At 39.5% G+C, this 21554-nt stretch overlaps 1 protein-coding gene across 1 annotated transcript in view; it reads left to right on the forward strand.

The window, feature by feature from the left end:
* LOC138742388 (testis-specific serine kinase substrate-like) overlaps positions 1–20390 on the forward strand; it is a 63731-nt gene extending 43341 nt beyond the window's left edge. Inside the window, exon 9 of the mRNA XM_069896698.1 lies at positions 20217–20390. Within this exon, the coding sequence (XP_069752799.1) occupies positions 20217–20223 (7 nt within the window). The 3' untranslated portion in view covers positions 20224–20390. The remainder of the gene's footprint in view (positions 1–20216) is intronic.
* Positions 20391–21554: the final 1164 nt, after the last annotated feature.

Here is a 21554-nt window from a genome sequence, read left to right on the forward strand (position 1 = left end):
GCCTGGTTTAGGAATTCAACTGCCCAGGAATGCAGAAGGCATCAGAAGGTAACACGTATAGACAGATCTATCACAGGCTCTAACCTCCCATCTATTGAACTGCCTCAAGAAGGTGACTCCGGAGGAGTCACGTGATGGAGTAGTGGCCGGACGGTGAACTCCAGCCCTCTCCAGAAAAGTCAGAAAAAATAAAGGAAAACACAAAGGCACAAAAATAAAAATTAAAGTAAAGTGAGTATAAAGGTGGAAAGAAGATGGCGACGAAAAAAGAAAAATCAAAACCAACGGTAAGAAGAGAGGAAGAGAAGACAACGGAAGAAGAAGGAGAAGGCCTTACCTGTTCGAAGAGGCCCGCGGTGGAGAGAGAAACCCGCTCCCTCAGGTCGGTAGAAAGTGGACTACAAAAATGGCTCGCTGAGCCGAGTAAAAGTGCACAACCGCGCATGCAAAAAAACACACCGACGGGAGGGGTGACCAGCTGGGGAGTCGATCTCCACAGCCGGCAATGACAGCTGCAGAACACCTGCAGCAAGAGGAGAACATAGAAGACAACAAAAACAAGAAAGAAGAGAAGAAAAGGGCAACAAAGAAACAACAGATGGCCAACCCAGAGGAAGAAGAGGAAGAGGAAGAGTACAGTGAAATAGAAGAAGAAGAGAAAGGCAAGATAAAGGATATACTTTCTCTTATTAAAGAATACATGGAGTCATTTAAAGAATGGCAAGCGCAAGAATTTAATGATTTAAGAAGAAGAATAAACAATACAGAAGAGAAAATGAATAAAATAGATATGACCTTATCAGAAATGGGAAAAAGAATGGACAAGGTGGAAGAACGAGAAGCAGCAGTAGAAATGGAGGTAGAGGACTTAAAAAAGAAATTAGAGGAATCTAATAAAAAAGTTAAAGAGACACAAGAGCTGTTAGCTCAGAAAATAGATATAATGGAAAATTATAACAGAAGAAATAACATAAAGATAGTGGGCCTTAAGGAAGATGAAGAAGGCAAGAATATGAGAGAGTTTATAAAAGATTGGATCCCCAGGATCCTAGGATGTCCAGAACTACAGCAAGAAATGGAAATAGAAAGGGCACATAGAGCATTGGCCTTTAAACCACAACCACAACAAAAGCCAAGATCTATTTTAGTAAAATTCCTAAGATATACTACAAGAGAAAAGGTACTGGAGAAAACAATGGAAAAAGTAAGAGAGGACAACAGCCACTGGAGTACAAAGGGCGAAAAATCTTCATTTATCCAGATATAAGTTTTGAACTCCTGAAGAAGAGAAAGGAGTTCAATACAGCAAAGGCGATTTTATGGAAGAAAGGGTATAAATTTATACTAAAGCATCCAGCGGTATTGAAAATATTTATTCCAGGACAGCAAAACAGACTATTCTTGGATCCAGAGGAAGCACGAAAATTTGCAGAACAATTACAAAATAGACTGAGAGATGAAGACGTGTAACGAGAGTACAAAAGACTGCGAACTAAAAAGACACATAAGTTTTGAACTCCTGAAGAAGAGGAAGGAGTTCAATACAGCGAAAACGATCTTATGGAAAAAAACTATTCTCGGATCCAGAGGAAGCAAGGAAATTTGCAGAACAACTACAAAACAAGCAGAGAGATGAAGACATGTAATAAGAGTAAAAATGACCACGATTTATATGTATGTGGGTAAAGAGGTATATGTGTGTATATGTATAGTGTGCATACATGAATGTATCCGTATTTAGAGGAAAATATAGAGAGTATAGACAAGAATTAATAAGGGAAGGAAATTGAATAGAGGGAATAAGGAGGGAATTAAAAGAGTGACCTTTGTTACATATGAAAAGTGAAATCTTTTCTGGGGGGGGGCTGGGTGGGGAGGAGTTACGGTCACTGCAAAATCAGCTGACGCTTGCGAGTGAATTCGCAAATCCAAATGGAGAGGGGAGATGTGGTTGTCCGACAAGGGATAAAGGACAACTCAGGAGGGGAAGGGGAGATTGGGGCTAAAGAAGTTTTAAATAGGAGAATAAGGAAAATGTTTGATGTTTTAGGAATGTTGTCTTATAAAGGGTTCAAAACAAGAAAACAAAAATGGATAAGAAGGAAAGGTAATGATCGAGAAACGGAAAGGGAAGATAAACAAAGTATAAAATGGCTACGTTGAACTATATGACTTTAAATATTAATGGAATACATAACCAAATTAAAAGGAAGAAACTGCTAAATTTACTGAAAAAAGAAAAAATTGATATAGCATTTGTGCAAGAAACACATTTAACTGAATTGGAGCACAAGAAATTAAAGAGAGATTGGGTAGGACACGTAACAGCAGCATCGTATAATTCAAAAGCAAGAGGAGTAGCTATATTAATTAGTAAAAATGTGCCATTTAAAATAGAAGAGGAAATAATAGATCCAGCAGGGAGATATTAATGATAAAATGTCAGATATATTCGGAGTTTTGGAATCTACTTAATGTATATTCACCTAACGAAGAAGATCAAAAGTTTATGCAAGATATCTTTTTGAAGATAGCAGATACGCAAGGGAACATATTAATAGGAGGGGATTTCAACCTGAATTTGGATTCAAATATGGACAAAACTGGGAAAAAAATTAACAGAAAGAACAAAGTTACCAAATTTATAATTAAATCGATGGAAGAAATGCAACTTTTGGATATATGGAGGAAACAACACCCAAAGGAAAAGGAATATTCATATTACTCGGCTAGACATAAAACATACTCAAGAATAGACCTATTTTTGTTATCAGCTCGTATGCAAGATAGAGTAAGAAAAACAGAATATAAAGCTATAATACTATCGGACCATTCACCCTTAATATTGACAGTAAAGTTAGAGGACATCCCTCCAAGAATGTATAGATGGAGATTAAACCCCATGTTACTTAAAAGGCAGGATTTTAGAGAATTTATTGAAAGATAAATTAAAATGTATTTTGAAATAAATACGAAATCAGTGAAAGATAAGTTTATACTATGGGATGCAATGAAAGGATTCATTAGAGGGCAAATAATAAGTTATGTAACCAAGATAAAAAAGGACTATAATCAGGAAACAGAGCAGTTGGAAAGGGAAATAGTAAACATAGAAAAAGAATTAGCAATGAAGGAAGATACAACTAAAAGAAGAGAATTGGCGGATAAAAAAATAAAATATGAAACACTACAAACATATAAGGTGGAGAAGAATATAATGAAGACAAAACAGAAATATTATGAACTAGGTGAAAAATCGCACAAAATCCTAGCATGGCAGCTGAAGACAGAACAAGCTAAGAAAATGGTATTGGCATCAAGGAAAAAAGACAAACAAATTACATATAATCCAAAAGAAATTAAGGAAAACTTTAGAGAATTCTATGAACAATTATACCGAACTGAAAACGAAGGGAAAGAAGGGAAAATAGATGAATTTCTAACTAAAATTGAACTACCAAAACTACAAATAGAGGAACAAAATAAATTAACAGAGCCATTTGGAATAGTAGAAATACAAGAGATAATAAAAAAATTACCAAATAATAAGACACCAGGAGAGGATGGATTCCCAATAGAATTCTATAAAACATTTAAAGACTTATTAATTCCGCCCCTCCTGGAAGTAATCAACCAGATTGATAAAACACAAAGCTTACCAGATTCATGTAAAACAGCAATAATTACAGTAATACTAAAGCAAGGGAAAGATCCACTCACACCAGCGTCATATAGACCAATATCTTTACTTAACACAGATTATAAGATAATAGCTAAACTATTAGCAAACAGATTAGCAGAGTATGTACCGAAAATGTTAAATCTAGACCAAACTGGATTTATCAAAAAAAGATGCACAACAGACAATATTTGTAAATTTATTAACTTAATTCATGCAGTAGAAGGGAATAAAGCGCCAACAGTAGCAGTTGCTTTAGACGCAGAGAAGGCGTTTGACAGAGTAGAATGGAATTATTTGTTCAAAGTATTGCAAAAATTCAGTTTACCGGAAAAGTATATTAATTGGATTAAAGCATTATATAAGGGACCATTAGCGAAAGTGACAGTAAATGGACATGTATCAAAGCAATTTAACTTAAGCAGGTCAACACGGCAGGGATGCCCACTATCACCTTTATTGTTTGCTTTAGCTATAGAGCCACTTACAGAACTGATAAGAACAGAAAATAATATAAAAGGGATAAAAATAAAAGACAAGGAATATAAAATCAGTTTATTTGCGGATGATGTTATAGTATACTTAACAGAACCAGAACTATCAATAAAAGAATTATATAAGAAATTGAAGGAATATGGAGAAGTGTCGGGTTACAAGATCAACGTAAATAAAAGTGAAGCAATGCCTATGAATAATGCGGATTTCTCAAAATTTAAGAAGGAATCACCATTTAGATGGCAAATGCAGGCAATAAGATACCTAGGTGTACAAATAAATAAAAATCTCGGCCAACTACATAAACTCAATTATTATCCACTAATGAAAAAAATTACAGGACGATTTAGAGCATTGGAAAGATTTACCATTAACACTAATAGGAAGGATAAACTGTATTAAAATGAACATTTTTCCAAGGATATTATACCTATTTCAGGCATTGCCAATACAACTGACAGAGAAATTCTTCAAGGAGTTAAAGAAAATAATAAGGAAATTTTTATGGAAAGGGGGGAAACCGAGGATAGCACTAGATAAATTAACAGAATGGTATAAACAAGGAGGCTTACAACTGCCAAACTTTAAAAATTATTATAGAGCCACATAATTAAGATACCTATCAGATTTTTATCAAACAAGGGAAAAGCCAGATTGGACCAGATTAGAATTAGATAAAATAGGGGAAAAGATACCTGAACACATATTATATAAATGGGATGAAAAATTGGTACAACATAGAAGTTCTCCAATATTACATCATCTACTCAATATTTGGAAGAAGATTCATGTAGAAAGAAATAAAACAAATTATCAATTACCAAAACTAATATTGACGCAAAACAAGTTACTCCCTTTTACAATAGATAACCTTTCCTTTAGAAAATGGGAGAAAAAAGAGATTAAAAGAATAGAAAATTGTTTTTCAGGAAATAGATTATTATCCTTTGAACAAATGAAAGATAAATACAATATAACTCAAGATACAGCGCTGGCATATTACCAATTGAGATCCTACTTGAAGGATAAATTAGGAAGCAGTTTGAGTTTGCCAGAGGGAAGTAACTTTGAATATGTGATTACAGATACAATGATAATCAAAAGATTTATAACAAATATGTATATTAAACTGCAAGAAAAGGAGAATGAGGAAACAAATGGTAAAACTAAACAAAAATGGGAACAAGATTTAAATATAAAGATAAAAAAAAAAGAAGGTGACTCCTATCACCCTGATCACAACCTCTTCTCACTGCTGCCTTAGGGTAGAAGGTGTAGAAGCCTGAAGACCAGTACCTCTATGTTCAAGAACAGTTTCATTCTAATGACGATCAGGTTTTTGAACCTCCCCTCATTACACTAATCAGGAACTGCTCCCAATGCCACAAAAAGATTGTCTGCCCTATTGCTAAGTCCTTTTTTTTGCACAAGGATAACTGAAGGTTTTTTTTAAATGTTTTTGTATTTATCGTCTCTGTTTAATGAAACTTCTTTTAATCTTTTGTTTTGTGCAAAACACCCGTTTAGCTGCAACAAGTAAGAATTTTGATGAATGTGTACATTGTACAATCTATATGAGAATAAATTCATTTTCATTATCATAAGCCCCTTTTCCACTGGCATCCAGTTAATTGGTTGTGCAGCATATCGGGATTTGTCCCATTTCCACTGGGCCACCCTTAACTGGGACACTAATTGCTTTTCCACTGAACACACTCATCCCCCAGGAGTAAGAGTGTTGCATCTTCAGCTGGAAAAGGGGGACTTTCTGCTGTCCCTTTTCCACTGGTTTTATCAGCACGCCGGCCGGCATCAGCAAATGTCATATATATGAGTAGGGGTAGAGGCAGTTAATCCCCGGCGTGAAATGACGTCATTTGACAACGGCGTTTGGACAGGATCCTGTCCCAGTAAATTCCCCGTTAATTCATGGGACAGGGTGCCAGTGGAAAAGGAGAAAATAAATATATTTCCCTGGTAGTATTTGTTTTAACCAAAAGATGGTGATGTTGCACTCTCAAAAGCAACTCAGTTTGTTGTGAATTCCATTCTGCCAGACGAATTATCCCTGGCAAAAGCAGCCATAAATGAAAATTCCAATGTTCTTGTCTTATAGTTTTAACAATCCCTTAATTTTCTATATCAAGGGGAAAGGAAGTGATGTGTGTTATTGAAATTTCTGTCCCCTTTGTGCTGTCTTGTAAGCTTTCTCCAGAATGTGTTGGTTTCTTCTCCTTTCTCCCCACACCCCACTTGCACCTTCCTTCCACGTCCACACCTGGAAAGGCTAAAATTAAACCGAGGAAGGCCAAAACAAACTCATTTTGTTCAAACTTCCATTCAACTGTAGCAATAAGGTCAGCCCGGTTCGTGTAGCGGTTAGTGCAACACTGTTACTGTGCCAGCGTTTAGGACTGGGGCTTGAATCCCACCCACATTGTCTGTACTGAGTTTGTATGTTCTCCCCATGTCTGCATGGGTGTCCTTAAAATGCTCATTTCCTCCCAACCTTCAAAACATACTGGGAGTTGTAAGTCAATTGGGTATAATTGAGCAGCACAGACTGCAAGGGTTTATTATTGTGCAGTATGACTAAATTAAAATTAAAAATATTAAATTAAATAACAGATCAAAACACCTCAAAGTGTTTTGCTGCTTGGCACCGAGCCTCATAAGAAAGGGTTAGGACAGATGAGGGACTGCTTGACAAATGAGATGTTTGAAGGAGAGAAAGGTAGATAAAGAGACATGATTACCAGACTTTAGATCCTTGGCAGCTAAAGGCACCTCTGCCAACGAGAGGGTGATGAAGATCAGGGATACACAAGATGACAGAATCAAAGAGAGACCAGACACCATGGGAAGGTAGCAGCACTAGTTTAATTTTTTTAAATTTAGACATCCGGCACAGTAGCAGGCCATTTCAGCCCACATGCTGCCCAATTTACACCCAATTAATTTATACCCCTTGTATGTTTCAAGTGAACAGTGGGAGGAAACCAGAGCCCACAGACGCAGGAAGAATGTACAAACTCCTTACAGATAGCACGGGATTCAAATCCCTGTCCCAGTTGCTGGCGTGATAAAGGCACTGCACTAACTGCTACACCAATCATGGCACCCCAAGGGAGGAGGAGCAGAGAATAACAGGTAAGAGGTGGATAAGTGAGTCTTGGTGATTACATGGTTGTAGAGCTCGAGAGCAGTGGGAATAATAGAGGGCGAACAGTGAGAGAAACTCTCACAGAATTCCCTTTGAAGTGAGGAGAACTTCTTCAGGGTAGGCATCCCTTGAAGAGATTTCTGAGTGGAGGAGACAAATGGAGACAAACAAGATAATCTATAGAGCCTGGGGCCTAGTGCAGTGGACAATATAGGAGCTTGCAACATCTATCTCCATCTGCCAGTTTGCTTGCAAACTTTTAATCCTTTTTGCACATTAAGAGGGTGACAAAACTGAGTCTCAATTACTAGCCTTCATCTACTATTACTTTTGATGTTACCGTAGAAACACAACTGAAAGGAGAGAGAGGGCTCCCACAACATTTGGCTCACTTCAATTTGGATCCATCCATAGAGAGAGAATTCTTTTCTCGCAGTGAAACCAGGTTACCAGCTGAACATTCATTCAATTATCGCAGCATCCCAACGACAGAGCACGTATCAGCAAAGTTCCACCCCATTCACTTACATTATTAATACCAATAGGTTTGCAACCCTATTCTCTTGTTCTCTTCTTTGTACACATTCATTAATGGAACTGAGAACAAAGAGGAAGATGTTCAAGATGATGATTCTGACAAAGGGAGGGAACAACCAAAGAGAAGATACAGGCTCTTCCTTGCACTATTTTCAGGATGGAGCGATTCTCGATGGCAGCATGATGCAGAGTTGGAGCTGCTGTCACCGGAGCACTGATGAGTTGACCAGCCTGATCAGAGCTGATCAGCCTCGGCTGATGTATGTGTGGAGTTTACAGACTTTCCCTCTGACCATAAGGTTTTCCTCCAAGTGACATCGTTTCTTCCCGCATCCCAAAAGCATTCTAATAGTTTAATTAGCCACTATAAAATGTCCCGAGGTGTTTGCAGATACCAGAACAACTGGGAGCTGCTGGATAGGTCAAGAAGTATCAGTGCAGGGAAACTTAAAGAGGCAAAGGGACTGAAGATTGTTCTGAGAATTAACTAGAAAGAGGCAATTTGGCCCACCAAATCAATGTCCCAAAGATATTAAAATTTCTATTCCTTCTTTTACCAATCTGATCTTTTATCCATGTCCATTTGCCCTCAGTTCCATTCACCTAAAAGACTTTCACACTGCTCAGAGTCCTCCCATTCAGCCTTCAAATTTGACCTACCAAAATGAACCACTTCAAACTTCTCTGGATTAAACTCCATCTGCCATTTCACAGCCCAGCTCTGCATCCTATCAATCTCCTTCTGTAACCACCCCCCCCCTCCAGACTATCCACAACACCACCAATGTTCATGTCATCTGCAAACTTATTAATCCACCCTTCCACTTCATCATCCAGGTAATTTATAAAAATAATTAAGAGGAGGGGTCCCAAAACATCCCTACAGAACACAACTGGCGACCAACCTCCACGAGCCATCTAAAGCCACACTCTACCTTCTGTGGGCAAGTCAATTCTGTATCCACAAAGCAAGACCTCCTTGAATTCCATGCCTTCATACTTTCTGAATGAATCTTGCAAGGGAACTTTATCAAATGCCTTACTGAAATCCATCCACCATTCTACCTTCATCAATGTTCAAAGAATTTATTCAGGCTTTTGAGGCATGACCTTCCCCAACAAAGCCATACTGACTATCCCTAATCAGATTATGTCTTTCTAAATGCTTGTAAATCCTGTCTCTCAGAATCTTCTCCAATAGCTTGCCCACTATTGAAGTAAGACTACAATTTCCTGGGTTATCTCTATTGCCTCAACCACACATTCATCTGCCATAATGTCCTGTACTTGCCCTCACGTGCAGAAACCCAGAGCTAAAGCTTTTCTTCATTAGATCATTCCCCCACACCTCATTTCCAACAGGATCCAGAATGGTTTCCTTCTTATTGAGGGGAACGGCCACAGGGACATCCTGCGCTAACTACCTATTCGTTTTCCCTTTCATGACAGCCACCCAGCTACCAATTTCCTGCCTCCTCAGTGTGACTGCCTCCCTTTAACTCTTGTCCATCACCTTGCCTCCCAAATGATTCTGTGATGGGATTTGATGTAAAGAAGAGAATTTTAAAATCCAATCAGGAAGTCAATGTAGATCATAGAACCCAGAGAATATGGAAATGAGAATTGAAACATCCCATGCAGTTAAGAAGGTGTATGGTTGTGAAAGAAGTTTTATGAAGAAGGGATTTATACTCTGTGGAAGAAAGTTGATACTGAAAGCTTTGACACTGACAATAGCATAGTTGGCCAACATCCCGTTTTAAGACAGCGGCTGAACCTGACTATTTTTGTTCATTGAGACATTATTTCAAAGCTATATTGTTGCCTTAACTGTAGTCAAGGATGCTAACAGTGGTTACTGATGCATTTTCCTTCAATTTAGACAAAACTAAAGCTTTAATATACAAAAATTGTAATAAAGGTCGAGATAAAGATGAAGAAGTGGTGTCTTAAAAAAGCAGCGTCTATCCTCAAAAACCCCCACCACCCAGGCCAAACCCTCTTCACTCTGCTACCATTGGGGAAAAGGTACTGGAGCCTAAAGACAAGGACTCAACGGCACAAGGACAGCTTCTTCCCCGCTGCCATCAGATTCCTGAATAATCAATGAACCAAAGACACTGCCTTTCCTTTTTTGGGCACTATTCTATTTATTTATTGTATTATTGTAAGGTGGTTATAATATGAATGTTTGCTCTATGACGCTGCCACAAAACATTGAATTTCATGACTGGTCCATGACAATAAATTCTATGCTAATGTCGTTTATTATATGATTTAATTCTATTTTATGTTCCAGCTTGTTGATCTCTCTGTATGAATGTACATGCTTATAGAAATAGTTTTCAGAGTCAGTTAGAGTGGAGACTTCCACCTGCTCTCCATGATATATCATGTGAAATAAAGTCTGTGAAACGATACTCGAGGTCTCTAGTCTGTTAATTTCATTGACAATGGTGTGCTAGCCTTCATTAGTTGGGGAATTGAGTTCAATGTTGCAGCTCCATAAAAATCCAGTTCGGGCACACATGGATTGTTGTGTTCTATTCTGGTCATGTCATTAAAGGAAGGATGTGGAAGCTTCAGAGGAGATTTACCAGGATGCTGCTTGGACCAGATTTACCAGGATGCTGCTTGGACTGAAAAATATAACTTGTTTGGAAAGGTCTTTGGATCAATAGAGGATGGGAGGTGACTTCATAGAGTGGTGGGTGCCTGGAATGAATTTCTGAAAGTAATAATTTAATTGAGATATTTAAAAGACTCTTAGATAGGGACATGAACATAAGAAAAGTGGGAAGTTATAGGCTATGAGGGAGGAAAGGGTTAGATTGATGCGGTGGAGGTTTTCAGAGGTCAGCACAACATTGCGGGGTGAAAGGATTTTGCAGTGTTATTGTTCACCATTCAGTACAGTTGTCAACTTCATCAATACTTATTTCCAGATAAATCATGTTGCCCAAAACAACAAACGCATTTTCCTAATCCAACATTCAATAGCATTTTTATGATTTGTAATGGGAAATCATAGCTGGTTTAGGTAGGAACAGATTAATGTGAAGGTCGACCAAAGAAGAAATTTGACAGGGGAATGACAGAAAAGTTTGACTGCCCTGGATGGTGAAAAATTCAATACAATTTCTATGAACTTCAGTGTCAGGACAGATCTCATGATTTCATTAATGTCAAGGGATTATAGTCCTGCTCATCAGTTTATAATACAATTGCTCGCTCTCTCTCCAATTGTTAATGAATCTTCAGGGCAAGATATTCCTCTTTCAATCACCACATGTCGCCACAATTCTGCATGGTGCAAGAACAGATCCTATGGACAGTGAGACAGCAGATGACTGTGGAACTGCTAAAACAACTCTCTGTGACTCTACTATTTATTAATAATATTTATTTTAATATATGTACTATATTAATGTATTATTTGTCGTGTGTGTGTGTGTGTGTGTGTGTGTGTGTGTGTGTGTGTGTGTGTGTGTGTGTGTGTGTGTGTGTGTGTGTGTGTGTCCACTGTTCTGCACTGTGGACCAGAGAAAGCTGTTTCATCGAGTTGTACTGGTAGAATTGAATGACAAATAAACTTGAGTTTGAACTTGATTTGTTCATACAGGCCTCAGGGTAATGAAAGCTTATCTACTTTGTGCTTCTATATCCAGGAGATATTTATATCTGTTCTTTCCTTTTTGGGGTAGATTAATTCAGTCATTAAATAAGTAAATTTCATCGATACAAGAAAACAAATCTTGAGTCATAACGTGGGCAGTGCTCTCACAGTGTGATTCCAGCTTTGAACCATTCATTAGGAAAAATATCCTGGTATGATTTTTATTTTCAGAATATAACTGTAATCAAAAGGATGGTGACAGTTTAAATTAACTAGGTTATTAATCTGCTAAAAATACGACAAAAAAATTTTTGAATTCTCCTATTTCTCATCCTACATCTATGATGGCTCTCAGACTCATTCTCCATTATCTATTGAAACCAAATACAGCCTCCTGCGAGGCAAACCACTCTAACACTGTATACTGGCCTGTCCAACACACAATTTCAGACCAACCTGCATCCAAATGGCATAGTCGGGGATAAAGGCTGCCCCTGCCAGCGTGGTCACATCCACATGCACTTGGAGTGGAAATTAGTAAATGCTCATATATTGGGAGAGGCTGCTAATACAATAGCAAGCTGTTGCTTGTAGAAATGTTGGGAAGGCACCACAAGATGTACAGTCCTTGGTTCTGCAGGGACAACGTTCTACTTTAGAATTTCAAGACTATGTTCCTGTTGTAATTTGTTGGCATTAGAAATATAGGATTATTTGAAAGACAAATTGGTCCCTTTTTTTTTCTAATGTTATTCCTATTTGTGATAGATGTAAATCAGAAGCGGCTTCTCTATCTCGTATGTTTTGGTCATGCTCTATTTTGGAGGGGCATTGGATGGATATTTTTAAGACTTTGTCAGTTATACTGGATATCAATTTGCAACCTAACCCACTGACTGCTCTTTTTGGAATTATAGTTCCAGAAGTGGGACAAGTTCCCACTTCCACATATCAGGTTGCAGCCTTTTCTACATTGTTGGCTGGAAGAGGTATTTTATTTAAGTGGAAAGTTTCTAATCCACCTACTTTGACCCAATGGTTCTCTCAAATTATGTCATTTTTAAGTTTAGAGAAAGTTAGGAGTCATACATTTGATACTTCTGTTAAATTTAAAGAGACTGGTGACCTTTTATAAATTACTTCCCACATGACTTAGTTTGTATAATTATTTTGTCTTCTGGACTATAATTTATTTTATTTCTTTTTTTTGTAAATAAATTTTGTATTTAATATATCTCAGGATAGGCTGCCCAGTCTCTTTTTTAGATTAGGTGGGGTTTTATATAATAAAAATGTTTCTTTTTTTGAAGATTTCAGTTTGAGATGAGAACATATTCATTAATTGTGGTGTAAGACCTGGACCGGGACTGTCTACAGCAGACACGCCAAACAGCTCAACTACATTCACCTGAGCTGTCTCCGCAAACTCCTCCTCATCAGGTGGCAGGGCAAAGTCCCCGATATGGAAATCCTGGAACGTGGAGGGCTCTGCAGCGTCCACACCCTCCTGCTGAAAGCTCAAGCCAGGTGGGCTGGACATGTGGTCAGAATGCCAGACAGCTGATTGCCTAAGCAGCTGCTGTACGGAGAACTGTTGTCAGGGCAAGCGCTCAGTCGGGGATGGGGGGGGGGGGGGTTCAGAAGAAACGATAGAAAGACTACCTCAAAGCGTCCTTCAAAGGCCTGAGATATCAATACGTGGGAGACGCTTGCCCTCGACCGTCCAGCTTGGCGCAGCAAGATCACCACAGGAGCCCATGCAGCTGCAGTCAAGCGCATCATCAAGGCACGATGAAAGCTGCATGAGCAGCATCTACTGTCTCGACAGCACCCACCCACCTGTGTCCCACATGTGGGCGAGCCTTCAGGGCCCAGATTGGCCTCACCAGTCACCTCCAGACCCACAGCTACCAATCTTCCATTTGATTTTGAAGCCATGGTCATCTTCGACTACAAAGGATGAACAACAGCAACAAAACAATGATATCATACAGTGATATTTTTTCCCTTTATAATTCTGTACTCCTATTCTCCTCATGTATTGTTTACCTATAATATGATTAATAAAAATATTGAAAAAGTTAAAAAAAAGAAATATAGGATTCCTTGTTGAAGGGACATGTCTGGAAGGACATACTCTCAGTGCCCTTGCATTGAATCTCCTGTCTGTTCCTGTAACTGCTGTCTCCTCAATCACAACAGCTCTTTTCCCCCATTCCCTCCTGTACTAAGGACCTGATCTCTATGACATCCCTGGTAGATCATTTCTCCCCCAATCCCCCAGTAGTATCCAAAACAGCATACTTATTGTTGACGGCAATGGGCACACGGTTGCTCTCTGCTGATTGCCTACTCCCCTTCCCTCTCTTAACAGTCACTCAGGTACCTCGTTCTTGCCTCTTGGGTGTGACTGTCTCCTTATAGCTTCTGTCTATCACCACCCCCCCCCCCCCCTCCTGAATGAAGTGGAATTTATCCAGCTCCAGGTCCCCAACAAGCTCTGTAAAAAGCTGCACTGATGCACTTCTTGAAGATGTAGTCATCAGGGACACTTGTGCTGTCCCAGATTTCCCACATCCTGCAATTGGAGAATTCCATGGCCCTCGCTGCCATCTCCACCACCTACTCTAGGTTATTACAAGAAGATCTTACCTGACCTTACCTGTAGCTCGATCTCAGCATCAGCATCTCTCAAGCCAAAGCCTTCAACTCACCATGCCTACATGGGCCACTCTACTTGCTTTACTTTTATTTGTTCCTGTGAATGAATCATGATTCGATTGGTCAGCCAAAGGGCCAAGCCCCGCAAACACTCCTTTTTAAACACTTCTCCCTGGCCTGTATTTAATTCTCTTTAATCATGGATTTGATGGGTCCACCAAAGTACTGAGTCCCGTGAGCACTCCATTTTAAATTCTTCTCCCCGACCTGAGATTGAACAGTAGGTTCTGAAATTCAGAAGTATCAGAATAAATATAGTGCGACCTTTCTGAATTAGACTAAACATGTGAATCCTAATAATCTAGAAAGCAGAAGAAAAAAATATGTTGAAGAATGGAAAGCCTAATAATGCAGGGAGAATGATTTAAGGTAATTATTCCCATGTACAACTGACAGATTTAAACTCACTTTCAAACAATATGTGCTCAGTAGGCATATGTTGCTTCGTTACATCCACAGAAGGTGATGGAGAACATTTGGATTATTCTCTTTCCAAGAGTTCTTGTAACAGAAGGCAGTGAGACAGAACAGAAGGCAGGAAACATCAAATCAAAACCACTCAACCACATTGATTGGAAAATAGCATAAAATTTGCTAAATGGGCAAGCTGGAGAGAAAAATATTCTTCCTAATTTCTACAATTATAATCTATGCCTGTGTATTTCAGTTATGATTATACCATGTACGACGTGTATTATTTTGTGACGGAGATTACAGTTTAACATTTTGTGCCATTATCTTCCTGCAACAGTGATGTCAAATAGACTATTAAGCAAAAGTGTAACATGCAATCATAGACAACATCAAGAAGTCAAAAGCATGATGTAGAAGAGGTAACGTGGTCTGACTCATTTCGGAATTGTGGGTGGATGGAGGATGGGTCTTGAAGTGTGGCAGCTGCCGTATGCTTGCTTCCAAACAAGAACCAAATGTGAAACAAATAACAATCCATGCAAATGGATTCAGGCACCAGGGATAAAGCACGCTTCCAACTGATTATCCTCCACTCACTGAATAATTGACTGTAGTGCATTCCTTTCCAGCAAACGGATGTCATGCCACAGTGTCATATTCTCAGTAATGTCTTCTCTACAAATGGGAGCTGTCATATTGCACATAATTTTGTTATATGAATAGGACACTGCTTCACAAATGTGGGTTGCTATGCAAAAATGGGTCTTCCTTCTATGGGTAATGGTACCACACAGGGGGGGATTCATTCTGCTACAAATGAGAGAAGTCATAGTCAAAGGACTCTTCCTTCTCCAGGGGACTGATCTCACACAGCGTTAAATGGTAAGGCAGAATTTTGTTTATCTTTGCTGGCAGCTTCCTGGAAGACAGTTCACTCTGCTTGCTGTTCAAGTTGTCTCTGCTTTCCATACTTGAGCACAGAAATCCAAAAGTTAGATGAGTGCTCAAGGTGGACCTACTGCTCTGCTATTTTTCCCCTAGCTAAGAGCAGAAAGGCCAGGTGCATTTCCCATGCAGTTCCTCAAAGTATCCTTCAAAGGCCTGGGTGTCGACATCAACACGTGGGAGAGGCTTGCCACGACAGCACCCACCCTGGAATAGGAAGAACAAGGCATTCACATAAACAGAGTTAAAATCAAATATAGGTCAGTAGTTTACCTATTTTACTTTATCATAATGGTGTTAGCTAATTTAATGTGGTTATTTAAATGGCTTTTTATTTTTCACATTAATTGTTTTTATTTGAAGAGATTTTATGTGCTTGATGATCATGTACATTTCAATCAGTTCAAAGGGCTTTAAGAAAAGTAAGCTCTCAAAGTGCTCTCATTGTATTCCAGTCAGTGCATCAGAGTACACCACCTGAGTTCTTTACCCCTTTCACAGTGGGACTTGAACCCAGTAATTAACCATCAATTTACCAGTTCATCTGCCAGTGTGAACGCTCCTGAACTGGTGGGTGGGGGCAAATTACCACAGAAATGATCCGCCTAGGGAAGTTGTATCATTGCCGACTCATTTTAAATTGGCATACCGGCTCACTCAATGTGAATGGGCCACGTCCTGATCAAGACCTCTTTGGCAATGGAGGGTCATCTCTGTATTTGCCACAGTGTAGTTCTAGTGACCCAGCCCAATCCGTTAAACAGTGATGAAACATTTCTCCTACAGATGATAGACATCACAGACCAAGGTTTCTTTCAACCACTGAGCAATATTGCCGAGAATTCACTCTGCAGGTGAAAACATCGCTAAGAGTTCCCTGGGTGATAACATACTCAACCGGCTCTTACAGAGGGATGATTGCCCACAAGCTTTCTCGTGCAATTTGAATGATGGTGTGCTACTGTTGCGCCCTCTAGAGCTGATCAGAAATGGCATTTTATATTTACAACTAAATTCATAATCCATTCCAAACATGTCCATTATAAAACAGATTTTCTGACCATTTTCCCTCAGTGAATTCTCTATAAAGTAACTGCTATTCTGTCATCACATATCCTTTTAATACCTCTTGACTATCTAATCTCCAATTCTTTCATCAGTACGTAGATGCTGTGTAGGTAACTCATTTGAGCTGTTACTGTACTGTTGTCATGACCCCAATTAGGATAAAAATTGTTTCTTTCTCTGCAGATGCCTTTTGACCTGCTAACAGATAAATATCCGGATCAGAATTTATTTATTGACATGAACAAGTCATGAAATTCAGTGTTTTGTGGCAGCGTCATAGTGCAAACATTCATATTATAAACCATCTTTTGCAAGTTATTACAGGTACACAATTCTTTATCCGGACATCTAAAATCCAGAAAGCTCCAAAATCCGGCAATGGGGAGAGAGATGGCAGCGCGAGTCGGCCGGGCGAGAGACCGGCAGCGCGAGTCGGCCGGGCGAGAGACCGGCAGCGCGAGTCGGCCGGGCGAGAGACCGGCAGCGCGAGTCGGCCGGGCGAGAGACCGGCAGCGCGAGTCGGCCGGGCGAGAGACCGGCAGCGCGAGTCGGCCGGGCGAGAGACCGGCAGCGCGAGTCGGCCGGGCGAGAGACCGGCAGCGCGAGTCGGCCGGGCGAGAGACCGGCAGCGCGAGTCGGCCGGGCGAGAGACCGGCAGCGCGAGTAGTGCATGAAAGGTCAGGCAGTGTCTTTGGTTCATTCATTATTCAGGAATCTGATGGCACTGGGGAAGAAGCTGACCTTGTGCCGTTGAGTCCTTGTCTTTAGGCTCCTATACCTTTTTCCCCCAATGATAGCAGAGTGAAGAGGGCATGTCCTGGGTGATGGGGGTCTTTGAGGATAGAGGCTGCTTTTTTTTAAGGCTCTGCCTCAAGTAAATATTTGTTAGATTTAGGAATTGAGGGCTTTGGAAAAAATGGCACAGAAGAGGAATTGAGTCCAACATAAATTGGCCAGGATGACATTGAATAGTGGAGCCTGGAGGCTGGCTATTGCTCCAGTTTCCTTGTGTTCCTGTATTTTCTATAGAAGTAATTTAATTTTGCACCTTGTTCTGTACCATGCTGCTACCACAAAACAACAAATTTCATGACACATGTTCATGACAATAACCCAGTTCTATTTCTACAGGAGCTCTGAAAGCATCCTGACCGTCTTCATCACATAAGAGCATCAGAGAAGATCACTGGGGATCTCCCTCCACCCCACCCCAACCCCAGCCCCCACAATAGTACAATTTACTGGGATAGTTGTCTAAAGCGGTCTCACAAAAATCGGTGAAGACCACTACCATCGCGCACACTGCATCTTCCCATGGGGAAAGAGATACCGAAGGACCAGAGCCAAGACCACCAGGCTGAGAAACCGCTCCTTCCCCTGGGCATTCTGACTGCTGAACGACTGATGAGCTGCTCACATGACCCTACTATTTGTTTAACAATAATATTTATTAATTTTAATATTTGTATGCAGGGAATGTGTCAATTTTTCTGTGTGTGTTATGTCTGTATGTGTGTTTGCAGTGTTTTACATCAAGGACCAGAGAAGGCTGTTTCTTCAAGTTGTACTTGTACAGTTGGATGATAAATGAACTTGAATTAATATATTCGGAAGCTGCCTGAAAGGAAAATGATGGAAATTTAGTGCTACAGATGTTTCAGAGTGGAAGTTAATGATTTCTGTTAACATCTTCCACAGCTTCCATTCAGATGAGCTGTGGATTGAGGAAGGGGTGGGATATGTGCTGAATGCAGTGCACATGTATGGTCCAGTTCAATGATTTGCCCTGTCACTAACCACAGATTCTATGATGCGGTATTTGTCACAAAGGGTTGTGTGTCTTTGGAATACTATTCTTCAAAGGGTTGTGGAAATAGAATATTTCAGTATTTTTAAGGCAGAGGTATGTAGATTATTGTTGCACATGTGAGTTACACAATCAACCAAGATCTAATTAATGCTGGAACAAATATGTAGGGCTGAAAGGAATAATATTACTCCTTATTTATATGTTCACATGTGAAGATAATTGTCTTGTTGCTGGGGACTTTATCTGTAGTCTTCTTTAGGGAAATACTTTAGCACATCTTTGTTAATGTAGAGATGTACAATTCAGTTTTTCCAGTTATGAATGCAAAACTCAGTAACCTTACTGGCATCACCTGAAAATCCCAGAGAGAGAAGCCCAGTGATATTTCATGAATAACCTCAGCATCAAATCAGAGAATGCTTGCACTAGCATCTGTGTTCCTCCCAAATCCATTGACAATAGAATATGAAAAAGACAAGTTTGTTTCAAAATTGCAGTTTATGGCAATTGCATGCATTAAGAAATACTGTCACAGTTTTTAATTCTGCATCAGAAACATCCTTTCTTTGTTTAACAGCTCCTGCATGTTATATCAGCAACAGTCTCTTATACTGTCAAAGGATGCCCTTGTTGCTAGGGTAACATTGGCCTACCCATGTTTTTGAACAAATTGACTCTGCAGAGTGACCCCAAAACTAGAAGGTACCAGTTAATGCATGCTTAGTGCACCTGAAATGAAAGGATGGTTCTCCAGTTCAATGCCAGTTTTGATTGATTTCTGTCTACTTCGGTGTAGGTAAAAGCAGATTGGGTATGTTAGTCTGGGCTTTTTTTTTTAACCAGCCACAGGCTTTTCAAGTGATCTTGACAGGCATCAGCTTTCATTTAGATCACATTGTGGTTGTACTTCAATCCTTTGCTCTTAATCTTTGGGCTCATGGTATGGATGGGGAAGTGGAAATGAGGCCTGCAGTGGTCTGTGCCAAGGAAAGGACTTGCCCAACAGGTAGATGCTGAGTCTTGTATATATTTAAATGTGAGATTGTTTTTGTTTAACATTTGAGAGATATGGAGATTGGGCAGGATAGTTAGCTGAAGATGTCAGATCATCAATTGTCTTATTAAATGTCAGATCAGCCCAAGGGGCCCTGGAGCTTAACCCTCCATCTCTGTTTTATGTTCCATTCCATCTATTCATTCAGAAAAGTAACTTATCTCTCCCTTTAGCATGCTCTTTGTCTCACAGTTAAAGAATAAAGAAATACAATGGCATAACGGTTAGTGCAACGCCTTTACAGCGCCAGTGACCTGGATTCAAATCCCGTGCGGCCTGTAAGGAGTATGTAAATTCTCCCTATCTCTGCATGGGTTTTTTTTCCCCCAGGGTCTCCAGTTTCCGCCCACCATTCAAAATGTACCAGGGAGATAAGTTAATTGGGCAGCACTGACTCATGGACCAAAATGGCCTGTTACCGTGCTGTATGTCTACATTATTTTTTTATTCCTAAAGAGAAGAACTAGTACATTTTTGTTATTCTTGTGATTGCACAGATCTTGTAAGATTAATTTATGGAGCAAATTGATTAGCATCATTTAAATACATCTTATTTCAACTCTTAACTACATCATAATCATTTGACCCAGGGATTTTTGCTGTTGTTTCATATTATTCACAGTATGAGCAGCATTCTGTAGAGGGCAATGCCACATTTTATTAAATCTCCCTTCATTTTGATAACATGCAATTAACATTTCATGTAATCTACAGCAAATGATCCAGAGACTGCAAGCATGCTGAATTAAGGGATCAAAGAAGATAAAGCATCATCTACCTTAGTCAACCGAGCCATCAACTCTCACTGCTGCACTCAATCTAAATACTTGAATTTGTATTCAGCCTTACAGACAATGAGCTAAATATATTAAAGCCAACTAAATATTTTTGAAGTTAGTCACTGTTGTGTGATTGGAAAAATTCTCATCAATCCATGCACAAGCATCTGTGCTAAGTGAACCACCCCATAATCCTCATGTCCAGAGAAAGAACTTGATTATAAAAATGAACAGCTTGTAAATAATTACCCATGATCAGTTGCCTTTGGAATTTTTGATTCTGAAAGTAGTTTTTGGGGACCAGTGTCGAGGAATTCTTCCCTAGATGATGCATCTAAATGTGTTATACGTGGGCTCTGTCTCTGAAGTGCCTTCCATTGGCTAATGGAATGAATTTCTGTGATGATGTACAACTATACATCTCACTGAGGGAAAGTGATTGGAACTTAGTACACCAAGAAAGGCTGTTCAGCCAATCTAGTCCTTACTGCCTCTCAGACCAATATCATTGCTCCACATTTTTCTGTAACCTGTTCTCTTTCATATTTACTTTGGAGAATCACCTTAATGATTCTTCCATGCATCTACAATTTACAGTAGATGAACACCCAATTATTAACAAATATAATGAGGAGAAATTTATTTACCAAGAGGAATGTAAATATTACAATTCACCATGTAGAGGCTGTGGACCCTGATTCTTGAATATTTTTAAGATTGAGAGTGATCATTTTTTAACACTCAAGAGATGTGGAGATTGGGCAGGATTGCTTTCTTGAACAATCAATTATGTTTTTTTTCTTTACACAGCTGTTGTGTTCCAGGAAATTATTGCCATTTTCCCAGAACACATGCTGTGTAAAAAGGTCAGAAGGGGAATGAGGGTGCCATTCCCATTCCAATATTTTACCTCCTAGACCCCTAGTAAATTTCCCAGGACAACTGCAGTCTAAAATTAACTACAGACATTCCGTGAACAACAGGCTAATGAATAGCATGTATTGATGACATGTGTTGTAAGTCCCGCCTCTTTAATTACCGCACTTCCGGTACGCCGTCTAAACTCATGCAAGGAAAGGGAAATTGAGTTTTGGTCATTCATGTCTGAATGACCAATGCCGAGACGTCGGACATTCTTCAGACTGCTAAAATCATGCAAACTCTATCTAAAAACATATGATTTAAGTAGATAGCAGAGCAGGTTTGACGGGCCTCAAAGCCTACTCCTGCATCTGTCCCATATGCTTCGCACCATAACTTTTCTCTCTCTTTG

The sequence above is a fragment of the Narcine bancroftii genome, chromosome 1 (assembly GCF_036971445.1).
Source record: "Narcine bancroftii isolate sNarBan1 chromosome 1, sNarBan1.hap1, whole genome shotgun sequence".
NCBI lineage: Eukaryota > Metazoa > Chordata > Chondrichthyes > Torpediniformes > Narcinidae > Narcine > Narcine bancroftii.